The sequence below is a fragment of the Trematosphaeria pertusa genome, assembly GCF_010094035.1.
Source record: "Trematosphaeria pertusa strain CBS 122368 unplaced genomic scaffold BU26scaffold_10, whole genome shotgun sequence".
NCBI lineage: Eukaryota > Fungi > Ascomycota > Dothideomycetes > Pleosporales > Trematosphaeriaceae > Trematosphaeria > Trematosphaeria pertusa.
The window spans coordinates 505,045-521,542 of record NW_022987221.1 but is presented as its reverse complement, the minus strand read 5'-3'; the positions used below and the strand labels follow the sequence as shown (position 1 = coordinate 521,542).

The following is a 16,498-nucleotide window of genomic DNA, read 5'->3' as shown; positions in this document are numbered from 1 at the left end:
CCCAGGTCCACGAGACAGTACCAAGTCCCAGTCTTCGTAGTGTTGCCTTCCACCGCCACCATCTTCACACTCGAGATCCGGCCTCAAACACCTCTTTTCCGCCTCCTCGTACTGCAGATCCACTCCCTGGCCTAGCAACATCAAACCAGCCTAGTTCAGCGTCACGAGCCAGGCGTACGCGACGCAGACCAGAGATCGAGGAAACCGCCGCGCGTGTTGACGTTCTCGGGTTTGTGGACTGCGTAGCTGACGAAGCGGGAGTAGCGTGTGGGCGCTATAGAGGTGTTGTAGCAGTCGGGGCAGATGCCCAAGTTGAGGAAAGGAGTTCGGGAGGCGATTTGGTACCAGTCTGTGTGATCAGGCTCGAAGTTCTGGCGTGGACAAGCAGCGAAGGAGCGTATTTGCCGGGTCTGCACCGCCGCCGGGGCTGGGGAGGTAGTTTGGCTCGAGGTGGTGGTCGAACGAGCGGTATGATGGGCGAATAGAGAGGATTACTTTTAACAGGGAGATGTATTGACTTGGCTTGCAAGCGGGGAATCAACAAGAGACTGGACTTCTGAGGAAGAAAAGGAATTGATACTTAGCCTTGTGTCCCGGGCTTCTGCTTGGCTTGGCTTGCTGCCTTGTGAGGCTGGACATTCCGCGATACGATCTACACCCACCCCGTACACTAGAAAGGGTCGACGGACGAAGGCAGGCGTGTGAAACGTATCCTCGCGTGTCATGACTTGTGGGGCAGAAGATTTGCAAAGCCAAGGATGCTAATTGTGCCTCTTCGAAGCAGTTGAGACCGTGGCTTGAGTCTCGATGCCTTACGGCAATACACGAGCATTGCAGCAAGGCCCCAAAGATCGACAGGAACAGAAGAGTATTTTTGGGGTATATATATCCGTGACGGAGGAGGTGGCAGGGTGACGTAGAGCAAAGGCTTGCATGCGATGTTTCAAGAAGCATGCGCGATCTAAGGAAGGAAGGCTGGGTTGAGCCGGGCGTTTGGATGCGCGTTGTGATTGGTTGGACCAATTCACAGCAGTCCACATCCAGATACGAACAAAGCTAAAGTTGGAAGCTCATAGCAATCAATGATCGCAAGAATTCATGCCAGCGCTCGAGCGTATATGGCTTGATCCTAGCCCCAAGGAAGGGCCAGGCTGCCGTGCAATGGCTCTAACTGGGTGGTGACATGGTCTTCTGCCCAATTTCGACCGCGATGAGGAACACACGCTTGTTGGTTCCTCGCGTCTCTACCAGTAGGTTGGAGATAGTCCGGTATCTACCAGTTACATTCGTATGATTCCTGCTATGGGGAGCGAGATTGGCTGTAGCACGATATCGTACAGCGGGGCCGGTATGCAAGGACGGGCAACGGATGGGGCCCCTTGAAGTTTGCGGCATTAGGGTATGTATGGTGGCTGAGTCCGCCGATTCAGAGCCCTAGATGGATGCGGTCTTGAGGAGTGGGCGTTGGAGTGCCGGAAATGCAGTCGGGGTAACGACTGTGTATTTCGTCAGTAGATCGAACTTTGCACAACTCTCGAATCAGAACAGTACGTTTTAAGGGAGTATTTTCTTGCACATGCTGTGTTACTAGAGGAGCTATACAATGCCTCAACCGATAGTGCCTCAAACCTCAATGCTGTAAAATTGAGCCTCACTCTCATTCCACCTGATATCAGTGAGGATCATTCAAACAGCGAGTGCTCGAACAGTCGTCCTGACGAGGCTGGCAGTCAAGAGCGAGGACCAGCAGTTGGACGTTACCGGCGATAACCAACGTGGCCGAGCTGTTAGCGTAACCAAGAATGGCGTCTACGATGTCTCCGAACGCTAACCTTGAATGCGCTCCCCTTTCGAGGCAAGCATCGCCCATACCACGATATCTTTAGAAAGGACTAACTGCGGTGAGTATCAAACAGTCGGAAGGCCATCAAGGGTGTTGGATGATGAGGCCTGCTAGAGGTCCTGCGGCGGCAGATTTGAGGCGACGATCTTGAGCAAGGCAGACACTGAGATTTAGTCGATGACAGCAACGAGGCGGAGGCTTTGCAGTGCGTGGATGTGAGGAAAGAGGTTTGAGTCGTTGGTCGAGCAAGCGCTCGCGGAAACGGGCATATCTACGATACCTTGCTGATCTGTTGGGCAGATGGTGCTGGAGTATGACCTCGCCTGATAACAACAACTGCCTCAGTATGTCGACCCTCGAACTGTGTGCGCCGCCATGACCCGATCGGTGAGGAAAGGCCTGGAGCGTCTGAGGCGCCTCTCGCGGCAAAGCACCATGCACATGGAGGGGCGTTCGGCCAATTCATTGGACTTTGCCGCAGAACTCACAGTTGTATAAGACAGTATTCGGGACGGCACGCAGACCCGGTCAGTATTCCCAACAGATTGCAAATGTCCGGTTTGCTGTTCCCGGCCCGGTTGATGCAGTGACACCATACTCCCGATCTGTTGGTGGCTTCGATCATTGGCTTCTGGGTGTACTTCCAAGTCGCATGGATGAGTTGTATCAAGGCTTCGGGTCGGTACACCGCCTTGCTGACCCAAGGACCAACGGTTCGTTCATTTTCGTAGCGAGGCTGAATCCTTCCGGAGTAATACTTTAGTCGCCCGGCAGTAGTGTGGTCGCCCGACTAGTTTGGCAAGGTATCGTGGAGTAGCATACGGCTATGTCTTAGAGCTATGATCGAATGTCAGCACATGTGTCAAGGGAAAAGTAACACTAACTTCTTGCCCTGCTGGGGCTCGTCTATCGAAGTAGTATAGAGGCGTTGGTTTCTGCAACGCTTCACCAAGGATGTGGCCAGAATAAGCGCCCATTGTCTTGCTTAAACGCTAGTGCGATGCTTGGTTGGCACTTATTCCGTAACGGGTATATGAAATCATGACGAAGTCCCATCCAGTATTAGTGAGAGAAGATGAGGAACATTATGTTCCAGCATGAGCCGGGCGGAGTTTTGAGGCTTGCTGGCTCAGGTTTACGGGGCGGAGCTCATCAGTTGGATACAAAGGCCCAGAGTCTTCGGTGGGATAGAGTATTCTTCGACGAACATTCAGTGAGATTCGCCAGAACGGCATCTGGAAGAGGAGAGGCTTCTCGTCTGACTCTCGACACAGAGCCAAAGAAGGCGCTCTCGCGTACGGCGAAGATATACCGACCTGGCGTTGAGGTCGTCCTCGGCTTGGATGGGGAGCTTTAGACCGAAGCTGCAACCGTTTTCGTCAGCTGCAAGATGAGACATGCAGCTAGTCAGGCCCGGTCCCAACACTCATGATCCGGGCTCTAGTGGCGCATATCGTCCTTGCTTAGGAGCCCGCAGCGCGGATAATCAAATGCGGCAGCGGCACAGGTCGGAAAAGCGCGCCTCACGCCCCATTGATGGTCTGACGAACCAAGATGAGAACCGGGCGAGAAGAAGGAATGAATTGCGTGGACTGTGAGGCAAGGAAGCGAGTTGTCTCACTTGGTGGTGATTGCTGAGGGGATTCGGCCCCCAATGTCAAAGTGGTCCTTGTAGAAGGCCACAGCTATATGATAGCTGCTCTAGCCGATCGGTCGATCATTCGTACTGTAGAAGGGCTAAAGATGGAGAGCATGGCGGCAATTGTAGCAGTCCCGGCGCGCCGTCACACTGGACGGGCATCCATTTGGCGCGAGCCGGCCACGTCGACGGCGGGAGGTTGGAGGTCTGACCCCGGGAGAGGGATCGAACGGTCAGCCGGGGGAATCTGACGACGCTGCAGGGCTGCAGTGAGTCTCTCGGCTGGCACATGACGGAGCCTGTGGTGCAGTCAATGTGGACGAAGGTGCATTAGTGCCTGCAGCCAGCTCGTGCGCAGGCTGCCGGTGAAGGTGGACGCCGTTTGTGCAGGGCTCCTGAGCTAACAGGCCAACAGGCTAACAGGCGAGAGGAATTGGCGAATCGCAGGGAGTCGCAAAGGATGGTGCAGGAGGAAAATGTTGGACGCGCAGGTGGTGGTGCGGAGGTGGGAGGGGAGATAGTGCGGGGGCACACGATGGGTTCGCGTCGGAGAATTTACAATCGCGACGGACGCGGACGGAAGTTGCGACTGAGGGAGAGTGCCGCTCGCTGGTGGCTGTCCCTCTCGTCCCAGGCCTGGCCTCCGACCAGCGCGGTGGGACTGCTAGAGGGCCCAAGGGAGCTGGCCGCGCTGTGCTCGGACGGTGATGGGCAGCGGCCAGGCGGGCGAGAGCTAGCGGATCCCGCGCCTTAGTGCAGCCCGCCGGCGCTTACAGGCCTCTGCGCGATGAAGCTTGCCCTGCGCTGCGCCGGCCATTGGTGTGCGCCCGCCAAGCAGACGGTAGACAGGGGCGCGAGCAGACAGCTGGGCCCGCGAGCGGGTGGAGAGCGGAGCGACCTCGTTCGTTCAGGTGTGCAACAACACACGCCCATTACCCCAAAATCTGACCCAGCGCGCCGCCCATGCCTCCACGCGAGCCGATGCGCAATTGATTGAAACGAAACAGCATCGCCGCATCCCTCGCCCCTCGCCCCTCGCCCCGGCAGCCGGCTGCTATTTCAAAAACCCGCCGTCGTCCCCCTTAGACGCCTGCGCTGCCCCAACGTCGACTCGCCGCGCAGCCCATCCTGATTCGCCCGCGGGGAGTCCCATCGCGCAGCCTTGCGAGCGCACTCCTCCAGGGTGCCAGGCTGATAGGCAACCCGCTTTGCGACCGACAGAGTCCTCCCCCAGGGCTCTGATCCGCGGCGCAGACCTGGCGCAGCGACGCCCTCGTGCCTGAGCGGAGGCTCTGTGAGCCATGGCCACTGCAACCCAGCTCATGCCTTCCCCGACCACGGGCCTGAAGTCTGCTTTCAGCCCATATACCGACTCGCCCAGCTCCCCGGCCACCTTTGCCCAGGTCTTCTCAAATAGGTGCCGTTCCCTCCTCCAGGCGCTCCATCCGGCTCAAGACGCTAATGGACAGCCCAAGGTCCTCCGGAACCACGTCGGACCACCTGGTTCCGCCGCCGAGTCCCTATCCTGCCACTGTCGACCCCTCGCCCGTCGACAGCAATGGCACGAGCGCAACTGAGGTAGACGCCGTCCGACGAACAGCACGCACGGGGTGGGACTGACGCCGCACACAGATCGAGGACGATGCGCAGGTGAACCAGATCAGCGAGGACGAGGCGAGCGATGTCAAGTCGCCAGATGTCGAGGACATCATCAGCCCGGCGAGCCAGGACAGCCGCCAGGACAGCCAGGCAAAGGTACGGCTGCAGCAGCTGGACAGCGGGAAGACGGACGTCTCTAACGCGCTGTAGCCGTCGAAGCTGGACACCGACCTCCCCCCGCGGCCGCGCGCCGACTCCGACGACGCGCCCCAGTCGGTCATTCATGCGCCGGCAAACTTCAAAACATTTGTGCGTGTCGCCTGGGGTACGGTTGCACTACATAGGCGCTGACGTCGCGAACAGAATCGGGCGAGCGTGTCAGCCGCCTCTTCATATGAAACTACGTCGGATCACACTGCTGTGGTGTCGCCGCAAACGCCAGAAGCAAACATGATCCTCGACGACAAGGTCCGTCGCGCGCATGAAGCCCTAAGCCAGATTGTGATGGCTGAACATCCGCAGCATTCTTCCACCTATACTTATCCGATCGACACTACCGTTCCTGGCCCAAGCCCCGCCGACCGCACAACCCCTCGCGCGCAGACGCGCCAGGACTACGAAGACGATAGCAAGCGACGGAGCACGCGCGTTAGCGTCAGCCTTGCCGGTACGTTACCGTCATGATAGCGAGCTCTACAGGCTGACATGAATAGATATTGCTGAGACAAATGACGATACCGCTTCGGAGAGCCTCTCGAGCTCCATTATTGAGCAGGATGAAAGCAAGCCGCAGTCGCAAAATGGAGAGACGTCCGTGTCCATGGGCACCCAGACCATGGGAGACGTATTGCGGGACATCAACGAAACGGAACGAGAAGTTGCAGCCCTCCGCAATGCCCTACACGAATGCTGGACCCTGTGTAACACGCTCGCGAAACTTAGCCAATACCACCGACATAGAATGTTCCACTACTCGGGTGGACGGGGCGATATACAAGAGCATGCCTGGAGAACCTGCTGGCGATTATGCCAGAAGCTCTACGAAAGCAGGGATGAGGATCATACCACCGAGGTCAAGCCAACGTTAGAACTGTGTCGGGATTTCTGCCAAGCGCTTTTTGAGGTGCGACAGCGTGGGGACGAAGCAGCCGACTCGGTGTTGAGGGTTAGCTTCGAGCTAAACAACCATCTCTACAACGCTCACGATCGGAATCTCCCCGAAGCGTTTCGTGAACGCACTCTGGACTTCTACCTGACCCTGTGCCATCGGTTGATGAAGCAGAGGACATCACTACCCGAGGAGACAGACGCACTGCTTCATGCTTGTTGGTCCTTAGCGGAGATGCTATTTAGCATTCGCCACAACAGCCGCGATGGCAAACCTGCCGACGAGGAACTCCTAGGATCCGCCATCCAAGCGTGCTGGGAGCTGTGTGACCTGTTCCGCGAAGGCTGGACACAGGTGCGGCCCGAACGCGGGACCCCGCGACCATCTCAATACACGTTCGTTGCAGCGGCCGCCCCCGCTTCTGTGCAACAATCCCAGGCCTCGCTTTCCGAAAGGTCTGGACGTTCATCCAGCCTGAACCAATCATACCATTCAGCCGTATCTATACGGAAGCCACTTGTACACCACCCAGAGACGCCGACCACCATCTTTGATGACCGCGAGGAATTTTCACCCGCCGAGGAGCCTAATGTGCCGAACATCCTGATCCTGGGACCAGAGGCTGGGCAGACACGCACTCATGACCGCTGGTCATCTTCAGCCTCCAGCCTGTCAACATATTCTGATACCTCACAATCCGTGCACAGCTCCTCGACTGCCACTGCAGGCCGCGAAGACCCGAATCTTGTCCGTCTAAAAGGGCTTATCACTAAGGCGGCTATCAACATCGGTTACACACGCCAGATACCACTTCCCGACTTTGTTCGCTCTCTTCCGTCCGACAGTTTCGGGTCAATCCCTTGGGAGAAGAAGCTCTTCGACGATTACAGAAAGCTTGTGCTCACCGATCCAACGCTGAAGGATGTCCACATGAAGCCACTGCGCAGGCTCACGGCCAGCGAGATAGGCCGTGCAGTCCAGTGGATGTCAAAGAGCGACCAATTCAATTGGTTAAGGGAACTGTTTCGCTTTGTTTTTGGGAACTTCCCCGAGGATGCTGCTCAACGAAACCTGATCATCAACGCATAACGCCATATTATCTCCCATCTTACCCTCCCTCGATGGCCTCTCCAAGCACCTGGCTTGGAATTCTCGTTTCGTATACTATTGGCTCGGTTTTTTGGTCGATTTCCGGTGCGATATACCCCCACAACATTCTTTTTGGTTGCGATCATCTGGTCTAGAATCTTTGTTTGGGGTTCGATGGCGTAGAATCTTGGGACACACGTCGCGTTCTTCTCTTCCCTTCTTCTGTATATTTTTACAACCTACCTATTTTTATAAGGGGCAATGGACGACTTGATATTTGCCTATCTTACGAGGCTACTGGGCCCTCCTATGTTGTGCATATGCGTCTAGGGCGTGTATGCATGCACCTTCCCCTCTTGTTCGCTGGTGGCGATGGTCCGTGCGGCCCCCCACTTCATCGTCCCTCATTCAAAAGCACTTCTTCATCCCTCATCACAAAAGCACTTTTCCGCACAATGGCTTACGGAGGGAAGGCTGGGCGGTTGGGTGTGTCTCCTTATCAGCATCGGTCAGCCCTAAAGGCCTTCGGATGGCTCACGCCCGTCTACTCCGGCAATGCATAGCACAACCAATCTTCCATCCACGTCAACGTCAACGTCAACGGAACACCTGCTAACACTAATACAAGACACTTGCTCACCTGTGGAGGCCATTTCCGCAATGCATCGACTTGGCAAATGGGGCATCTGATCTCTTCTCTACGACCTAGAGCTTTGGGGCGTTTTCTGTGCAAGGCGGATTGGGTGCCATAGGATATGCGATGCTTATGCTTATGCGCATGCTGACGCGCATACTGCCGCCCTACGATACACTGCGTTCCAACCGCTTGAGGGAATTCTGCGCCTTGTGCGAGGAGCTGTTAGTTGGAGCGCGGGCTGAGGAGGGCTGATCGGTTTGCTTCGGTGTTGTGTGGACGGGATGAATAGGAGGGAAGAGAATGGAGGATGAGCAGTCGAGATGAAGTTGGTGCATGCAAGGGTTCTTTTTTCAACTTCCTGGACTGCTTGATGGATTGGCGGACTGGGGAGGGCTCACTCAGTCGATGGTGTATGCGTAATCTGTGCTTGTGAAGATTGGGCCTGTTAGAAGTCTGGCCAAGCGATGCGTTGAAAGCGAGGAGTAGAGGCTCTGGTGGGATTTGGTTCTCTCTATTCATTCGATTCGGTGAGTATAGCTAACGCTACACTTGTCCGGTCCTGGGCTTGGGCAATGCCATGAATGAAATCTTTCTAGAGCTCATGGACATTTCTCACAGCAATAGTCCAGCAATGATCACAGCTGTTATGTCCTTCTAGGGCGGCGGGAGTGTTGGGAATATATATGTTTACTACTTCGGCTTAGTTGTTAAAGGTTCGTGTAGGATAAGACGATGAAATACATATGCACTGATATCGATTGAACGTCATATATACAACAGAAGGGTATCATAAATTCAAACAACCGTCCCAATCACGCAAATCCTTCAAATGCAAAAAAGGGGACATCAAGAAACGAAGCTCAACCAAATCAATCCTCCCCGCCCCTAATCCAACACAATCCATCTCCATCTCCTCCTCCCATCAGATCAACGGCGCATACTTAGCAGCATTAAACCCCCTCGGCGGATCCGTCTGCAGCGCCTGCATAAAACTCAGCGTCTTATCCGAATGATGCACCCTCCCCGCCGAATCCGTGCTCCGCGGCAGCCCCGGCGTCTCCGTCTCATACGCCTCGCTGGCCTCACTCGCCCACCTCTTCACACTCCTCGTCGCGACCTTATTCCTACTCTCCAAAAAGCCATTCAGCCAACTCCGATGCTTCCTCTTCAACTTACCCCCCTTCTCCAGCTCACCCAGCTTACCCTTCAACTCGCTGCTAGCAGCTGCGGCTGTGGCGAGCGCATCGAGCGTCTCCTCGACCTTCTTCGCGGTGTCCTCGAGGATAGAGCCGACGTGCGGCTGCGCGAGGTAATCCAGCGCACGGCCGACGACGGCGACGCGCTCCATTTTGCCGCGCGCGGCCGCGTCCTTGAACCCCTTCTCCGCGATGATGTCGTTGCCGTCCATGAAGATGCGGAACTTCGCGCCGTTGATGTTCTGCCGCAGGAAGACGAGCAGGTGCTGGTTTGTCTGCGAGCCGAGGGACTCCATGAGCGCCTGCGCCCACGTCGCGCCTGTGTTGTTCGTCTGGTTCGCGGCTGGTGTGAAGAACAGCGCTTTCATGTCCTCGCACGCAATGCCCTCGCTCTCGTGCAGGAAGCGCAGGAAATTCACCACCCAGTTCCCCTCGTACACGTGCTCGGCGGCGAAAATCGGGTTCGTGTGGCTGCTGGTGGGCGGGTTCGCGGCGGTCGTGGTGATTTTGTGGTTCAGGCAGTCGGTTGGGTTGGCGGCTTGGTACCAGTCTGAGACGGTGACGATGTGCGGTTTGTCGGTGCGCGACTTGTAGGTCGGGTATTCGGCCATGGAGATGGGGAAGGCGGCGGCGCCGCAGACGTATTTGTAGAGGCGAGTTGCGCGCTTGAGCAGGTTGAGTGTTGCGTTGGTGGTCGAGTCGGGAATGCCTTCTTGCTCAATGGCGAAGTATTCCCGGGTCGGGGCGTCCATGTCGAAGGAGTCACGGCAGGTTTTGCAGCCGTGACCGCTGATGTCGCAGACTTCGGCGGAGGCGCTGGATAAGCTGGAGGATGAAAACGTGGTTTGCGTCGAGAGGGTACTTGGGGGCTTCGTGGTACCGGAGGACGGTGAACTATCGTCTCCTGCGGACGTGGGGCGAGGGGAATCACTGCCTCCTGATGAGGCCGGAGAGCCCTCGTCTCCGGCGGATGTGGGAGCGGGAGTATCGCTACCAGTCGCGGACACCGGAGGTGTGGGCTCGTCACTTGCTGAGGGGGCGTCCCCAGTCGTGGCAGGCGACTCTACTGTGTTTCCAGGGCCATCATCTGTACGGGTCCGTACACGGGAGGAGTTAGTCCAGGAGAGGGTACTGAAGCTCGTCGACGAGGCACTGGGGGTTGTGCTATCAGTTGCTGAAGGAGTGCACGGGATGGATAGGGTGGCATCGCACATGCCCTTGGTTGGCTCAGAAGAAGTATAGGAAACCGTGCTGGAGAGTGTAGCGTCCCGCGTGCCTCTGGTTGTCTCGGAAGTGTGTGTCGTCTTGGCCGTACTCTCATCAGCAAAAGTAGGCTTCGTGGATCCAGAAGTTCGCTTCGTGCCCGATGGTTTCTTCGTCCCGCTAGGCTTAACAGTAGCAGTAGAATCGATATCTGTAGCAGATGGCGACTCCGATGTCTTCGAGCCACTGGACTTTCCCGTCGCGGTAGGTTTCTTAGTCTTGCTTGTAGCAGCCTTAGTAGGCGAAGGTTCCTCAGTCTTCGTCTGCTTCGATGACGGGGCCTTAGTAGGCTCAGGTTTCGTTGAATTAGGTACTTTGGTAGATTTAGGTGGTTTAGTTGATGCTGGCTTTTTGCTCGTCTTCGTCTTGCTCGCCTTGGCTGTAGATTTCGGCTTCTTCGTCTTCGACGCAGGCGGATTAGGGTCGGCCACCTCACCGGTCTTCGCGTTCTCAGGTCCGAATGCTAGGCACTTGGAGAAAAGATCCCATTCGTTCGACTGGTATAGGGGTTAGGCTCATATGCTTGTGAAGGAGTGCAGTACTTACGTAGAGCTCCTGTTCCCAAAACGGGTTCGCTTCATTGCCCTTTGTTGCTGCCTGAGCACTGAGCTGCACGCCAATGCGAGCATCGATGTCAACACCGATCGTCTTCTTGGTCTCACAGACGCCGGTGGTGTCTAGCATTGCCGCAAAGTCGGCTTGGATATAAGGCATCTGGAGGTTGAGTCCTACGTTCCATCCCTTGCCTATCTCATATCAGTATATGCGTGTTCTTGCAGGAGTATAGATAGGCTTACCGAGGGCTGAGGCCTCCAACTTGATATTCGGCTCTGCATAGACCTTCGCAGAACCCTCTACCTTCGCACTCAACGTCAAAGGAATAGGCGTAAATGTTGGCGTCCAGCCTGAGAATTGATTGTTGCTCGATTTGACGAGATCGATCTTGACTATAGCGGAGTTCGAGATTTCCATGCGCGCACCAAGGTTTGCGGTGGCGGTTCCGGCCCACTCCTCCATGGTAAAGCCAACATCCACGTCGAGGAAGGCGCCGAGTTTGACCACCTTTGCGATCTCAATTCCTTCAATCGGTATTGAAATGATTGTCTTCTGCCAGCTGTATGCCTGGGCCAAGGTACCGTGCTCGGAGAGGGCAAGTTGGATTGAGGCAGCGACGTCTTCGGGCGTGATGGTCATGGAGGCGGACTTGAGCTTCAGCCAGTCGACGTCCAGATCGAAGTCGACGTCAAGGCTACCTACAGTCCTCACTACAGCATCCACACTCGTCGTCCATCCTCCTACTGTAGCGGAGAACAAATTTTTGTCGAACCCACTCGTGAGGTCCATGCTGAAATCAGGCCCACGAGGCACGAGACCCCTCTCCATAAGCATCCTATGGTTCGGAGTCAAGGGCATGTGGCCGACGTTCAGGGTGTATGAATGCAAAACCTCCTCCCACTCCATCAAGTCGGCGGTGAGGTATGCCTTATTCTGTGCTTCATCATATCTCATATTGGACACGACGAAGGGTAGGCGCTCCATATCGTCTGCACAGCCCTCGTAATTGGTGACCATGATGAAAGAGTTATTCACATCTTGGTTGACCCAATTCCAGACGTCCTTGGCGTATTGAAAGGCGGCGTCATCGATGAACTCGAGCATCATGTCTTCGGCACACTGGACGGATTTGAGCTTTCCGGCGAAGCGCTCCATGGCGATGACATAGCGATATTGTTCGGGGAAGTAAGCCGTGAGGTTGGCATAAATGAGATTCTTGCCGGCTGTTTAAGTTAGTCTCAAGTTAACCCAAGTGCGAGGAGAAGGCTTCATACCGGGAGCACCCCAAAAGAAGGTCTCGAAGTCTTGAAGGTCCAAGTCCCCCGTAAAGCTTGATTCTCGCTTTGAATTGGTCAGAGGGCCAGTGAGATCCTCCAGGTTGCTGATCGGGGCGAGTTTGACAGCAGACGCATTGCCTACAAGCAATGCGAGTAAAAGGCTGATGAGGTATTGAAACAACATAATGGCGGTATCCACCGATTTACTCGTGGATCCAGTTATAGTTAAAGAATGAATGGCAGTCAGAACGAATGGATGGTGAGGCCAAACCTCAGTACGCCGACGAGAAAGAGATATCTCCATCTCTTGTACATGGATACACGGCCCCCAGCCATCATGAACGCGCCCGTATTGTTAAAGTACAGACAAGGGACATCTAGACATCTCCAGCTATTCCAGGAGTACCTACATGCACCAAGTAGGGACGGTAACCCAAAGGAGATTACGGAACGTGCTCTTGGCGATCATATCCACCAATCTGATCCCTGGATGAATCTCAACGTACTAAAGCTACCGAGTGTGCGGAGAAGGTGGATCAGAAAGGGCATGAAAGCGAAAAGAAGATCGTGTATCGGACTTGGCATAGCTGTTTCCTTGGGATCCATGTCCAAATGGTAGGCAGTGCTCCAGTTGACTTACAGAAGAGCCGAGCCAAGCACTGCGCCAAGGCGGGGCTCAAACGTGCGCCTAGAATACTTTGTATCAGATGATCGACGGGAACCGTCCATGGATATTGATATGAAAAGGTCCACGCCTTTTCAATGGTAGGGAATTGCTAAAGGCTTGAGAGGAGGAAAGGATAGCGAACGCGAGCTGAACGACGAGCGTGGGTGCTTGTGCGGTGGTATTTGCCTTCATCTCCTGATGGATTTCGAGATATATTGTACGCATAGCCGAAAGCGGCTCGAGATCTCGCGAGGCTAGAGAGATAATTCCCGGGCCGCAATGGGGTGACTTGAGGTGATACGAAGAAAGCGAGGCTAAAGAAAGCGTTGAAGGGCTGAAAGTCGAGAAATGAAAGGAGCAATCTAGATGCAGGTACGATCGTGTGGTCGTGAGAGCTGGGGGGCCAGGCCAAAAAAAGTAGCAGCTGTCGCAGAACACGAGCCGGGCCGTATTGGCGCAGAGCAGATGCATTTCGGCCCCCGTAGTGCTTTCGCCCGAAGCCATGTCGCTCAGCACCCGTTGAACTCGGATTTGGATCCGCGGAAGTCTTGAGGAGAGACGAAGAGTGAGAGAAATGGGTTCCTGCCATTTTGCATTTGACATCCCTTGACCTTGCGTGAGCTGGGGAACGTAATAAACTAAAGGATTATCAATTCCGCCGACTGGAGCGGTGACCTACTTCAATAGTCGTTGTCAGAACCATTGGCATGTTGGATGATGGTGAACGAAGCTCTCCCAACATGTCAACGGTGTGGTAGTAGGGGTATTGCGGAATCGGGAGCACGGCCCCTCATCCCACGTTCCGCGTCGCGTGTACTAGCGCGAACATGCTGAAGCTCTCCCGGCTCGCGTTTCTACCACTTCTCCACCAGCGCATCGAATCGCAACCTCCTATCGTTTCCCTCCGCCATGGCGCGCACCATGTCCACCGAAGAGTATCAAGACCTGGGCAAGAGCTACTACAAGCAAAAGCAGTACGAAAAGGCAGTAAAGGCCTTCACGACGGGCATTGAGGCGGCCGTCATTCCCTCCGTTACTCTCTACGACTACCGCGCTGCCAGCTACGAGAAGCTTGCCGACTTCAATGCAGCAGTCAAAGATGGGCGAGAAACGATTCGGTTGAACAAACGGGACGTGAGGGGCTATTTGCGGACAGCGAGTGTGCTGAAGAAGATGAACAAGCTGGATATCGCTTTGAATATCTACAAATATGGCTTGAAGAACGTGCCGGTAGACAATAAGGATTTCAAGGTTCGGGCCAACACATGCGTGCCGCAGCGTAGCATGACTAACTCGCTCAGCTCCTGCAACAGCTCCACGATCAGCTTACCCGCAAGCTATCCCCAGCGAAAGCAGTCGACCCGTTCACGATCCTTCCAGTCGAGTTAGTCGAGATGATCATCGGGTACGTTGTTCATGGTACAGCTGGTTCAGGGCCTAGAAAGCTGCTGCTGAAGATCTTCAGCCGATTCGCACGACGTGGGGCTTTGGTATGGGGCATACGCTGATACTCGCACTGTTGCAGATACCTACCCTTCAAGAACATGGTCAACTGTCTGCGCGTCAGCAGAGGCTGGAAAAGCTATCTCACGAAGCGTCCCAAGCTTTGGACGAACCTAGATCTCTCTGGAGCTAAGAAGCCCGTGTCGCGTGTCTTCATCCGCCATGCTGTCGACTGGGCCGAACGTGGTGTCACCCACCTCATCGTCCACCGCTTCCAGCATACCGATGTTCTCCGCAATATCGCAACGACTTGTAAAAGACTCACAGACATCGAAATCTTGTCGCTTCCCTTGATGCTGTCCGAAACGCTAATCGAAGTCGCGCAATGCGCCCTACATCTGAAGAGGCTCATCATACGCCATGATATCTCGCTGGATACAGCGACGGAGATCCTGCGCCGGAGGCCGACCCTTGAACATGTGGAATTCACGTCTATTACGTCCATTGTGCCGGCGGATGGACGCCCAGAGTGGAGGGGCCCGTTTCCCTGTCTCCACACGCTGCACATGAATGGGCCTCCTGGTACGTAGCTGAAGCCTTCCACGGCGGTATTCCAATGTTCGCTAAGAAACAGTTGTAGGTGGCCTCAATATGAGTTCCCTCGACGTGCGGCCCTTGCTAGTCCAAAGCCCCGCACTCCGCTCCTTTGCTTTATCCTGCTGCAGTGGATTCTTGACTCACCCCGAGAGCACCATCCTCTGCGAGCGTGCCCTTACAAGCCTTATACTCAAAGATGTGGCATTCATAACCTTTCCACGCCTTCCACCGACTTTGAAGCGTCTAGTGTTGCAATCTAGTAGGCCATTATATCTACCTCGAGGACCGACTATGTTTCGTTCTCATTGGGAACAAGCTTCTTGGAACCAGGCAATCCAATCTTACCTCCCAGAGCTCACGCACCTGAGTTTAAGAGAGATGGTTGACCTTACGCCTGAGTTCTTCGAAGCACTTCTGGACATCTATTCCGATGACAATGGAGGCGAGCTTAAACGCATAGAGGAGGACCAACGGACACCCCTTCAACATTTGTCTCTTGCCGTACTCCCACATGCATCGAGCCTATTCGGTGCAGGCGGCCTGCTTTCCTCTCCACGCATCTTGACTCAATCTCTTACGTCGCTTGACATCGCCGCACTTCCATGTACTGATGACGACGTTGAAGCACTTCTGGGCCACCCAACTAGTCTTCAATCTATCGATTTGTCCTCAACCAAGGTTACCGGTGCGGGCGTCAAAATGCTGGTGGACGGTCTGCCTGGCCTCCGCGTCCTGAAAGTGGATAATTGCAGACACATTTCCAGCCGCGACGCGATCGCGTATGCGGAGAGGAAAGGCGTCGCGGTGAGCTGTCAGATGGGCGACTCGTTTGGTGGAGCACGCAAGGTACGCTATGGATGATGTGGCTATGGTTGTTGCGATGTTGGATAGGGATTTGTTCGAAGGCCCTCAAGCCTACGAACGCAATAGCGGATCAGTCTTGTGGCCTGCCGTTTCTCCGCCCTTTGCATCAGCGACCGAATGATAGAGCCCGAGAGATGTCTATCGTATCAGCCTCGAATCCCCTCCTTCCAGTGCGAACTGCACGTGACAGTTCGGGTCCAACCTTGGAAGGAAAGAACTCCCGGGTGCCTGGAGTAATTTTTTCCATCCCAACCACTTCAAGAGACGATTCTTGCAAATCAACTTCCTTTATTGCTTGAATGCGCAACCGGCTCTCTATCAATGTCAACGCGGAATATCGCAAAGATTTCTCCTTCCAGTATATCCAATAATACCGACTAGGGAATGTGCATTGGTAGCTCCAGGCAACACCACGCCATCGACGCCATGCCGCCCCAAAACGGGCCCGTGCGAGCCTCCGAAGGATTCAAGCCTCTACCGGCGGTGCGCGGCGTTGGTCAAAACGAGCCAAGATCAACTGATCTTCAGACAAGCCTCCGCCCCAAGCGAGATTGGAGTGGAATCCTTCCTCTTCAAGCTTCGAACGGTTGCGCTAACGGGAAAAGCGCCTGATCCGATTGGCCCAGCGTGTTGGGGCTGTGCTATTCTTGTCGGAACAGCCTCATGGTTGACGAACACCACATGAGGCTTGCCAGGTTTCCTCTGGAAGGATTCTCTTGGC

The 16,498-nt window shown here is 55.1% G+C and overlaps 5 protein-coding genes across 5 annotated transcripts; 3 read left to right on the top strand and 2 right to left on the bottom strand.

Moving 5' to 3' along the window:
• The first annotated feature begins 4,631 nt into the window (after nucleotides 1–4,631).
• On the top strand, nucleotides 4,632–7,447 carry BU26DRAFT_49558 (uncharacterized protein). The gene is made up of 7 exons (XM_033826224.1): nucleotides 4,632–4,899; nucleotides 4,958–5,060; nucleotides 5,115–5,237; nucleotides 5,292–5,390; nucleotides 5,445–5,549; nucleotides 5,604–5,748; nucleotides 5,795–7,447. Exons 1-7 carry the CDS (start codon nucleotides 4,784–4,786, stop codon nucleotides 7,276–7,278), a joined length of 2,175 nt encoding a protein of 724 aa, XP_033681583.1. The 5' UTR covers nucleotides 4,632–4,783; the 3' UTR covers nucleotides 7,279–7,447.
• A 72-nt stretch (nucleotides 7,448–7,519) lies between these two features.
• BU26DRAFT_49579 (uncharacterized protein) lies at nucleotides 7,520–8,015 on the top strand. Its single transcript, XM_033826228.1, has one exon. It carries the CDS (start codon nucleotides 7,616–7,618, stop codon nucleotides 7,892–7,894), a length of 279 nt encoding a protein of 92 aa, XP_033681582.1. The 5' UTR covers nucleotides 7,520–7,615; the 3' UTR covers nucleotides 7,895–8,015.
• An 822-nt stretch (nucleotides 8,016–8,837) lies between these two features.
• BU26DRAFT_566937 (uncharacterized protein) lies at nucleotides 8,838–12,390 on the bottom strand (the record flags this gene model as incomplete). The annotated part of the gene is made up of 4 exons (XM_033833593.1): nucleotides 8,838–10,871; nucleotides 10,921–11,120; nucleotides 11,172–12,152; nucleotides 12,204–12,390. The coding sequence occupies 4 exons, from the start codon at nucleotides 12,388–12,390 to the stop codon at nucleotides 8,838–8,840; spliced, it is 3,402 nt and encodes a 1,133-aa protein (XP_033681581.1).
• Nucleotides 12,391–12,709: 319 nt separating this feature from the next.
• On the bottom strand, nucleotides 12,710–13,535 carry BU26DRAFT_49583 (uncharacterized protein). Its single transcript, XM_033826232.1, has one exon. The coding sequence runs from the start codon at nucleotides 13,474–13,476 to the stop codon at nucleotides 12,910–12,912; it is 567 nt and encodes a 188-aa protein (XP_033681580.1). The 5' UTR covers nucleotides 13,477–13,535; the 3' UTR covers nucleotides 12,710–12,909.
• Nucleotides 13,536–13,782: 247 nt separating this feature from the next.
• BU26DRAFT_430683 (uncharacterized protein) lies at nucleotides 13,783–15,774 on the top strand (the record flags this gene model as incomplete). The annotated part of the gene is made up of 4 exons (XM_033823898.1): nucleotides 13,783–14,124; nucleotides 14,175–14,278; nucleotides 14,399–14,898; nucleotides 14,957–15,774. The coding sequence occupies 4 exons, from the start codon at nucleotides 13,783–13,785 to the stop codon at nucleotides 15,772–15,774; spliced, it is 1,764 nt and encodes a 587-aa protein (XP_033681579.1).
• Nucleotides 15,775–16,498: the final 724 nt, after the last annotated feature.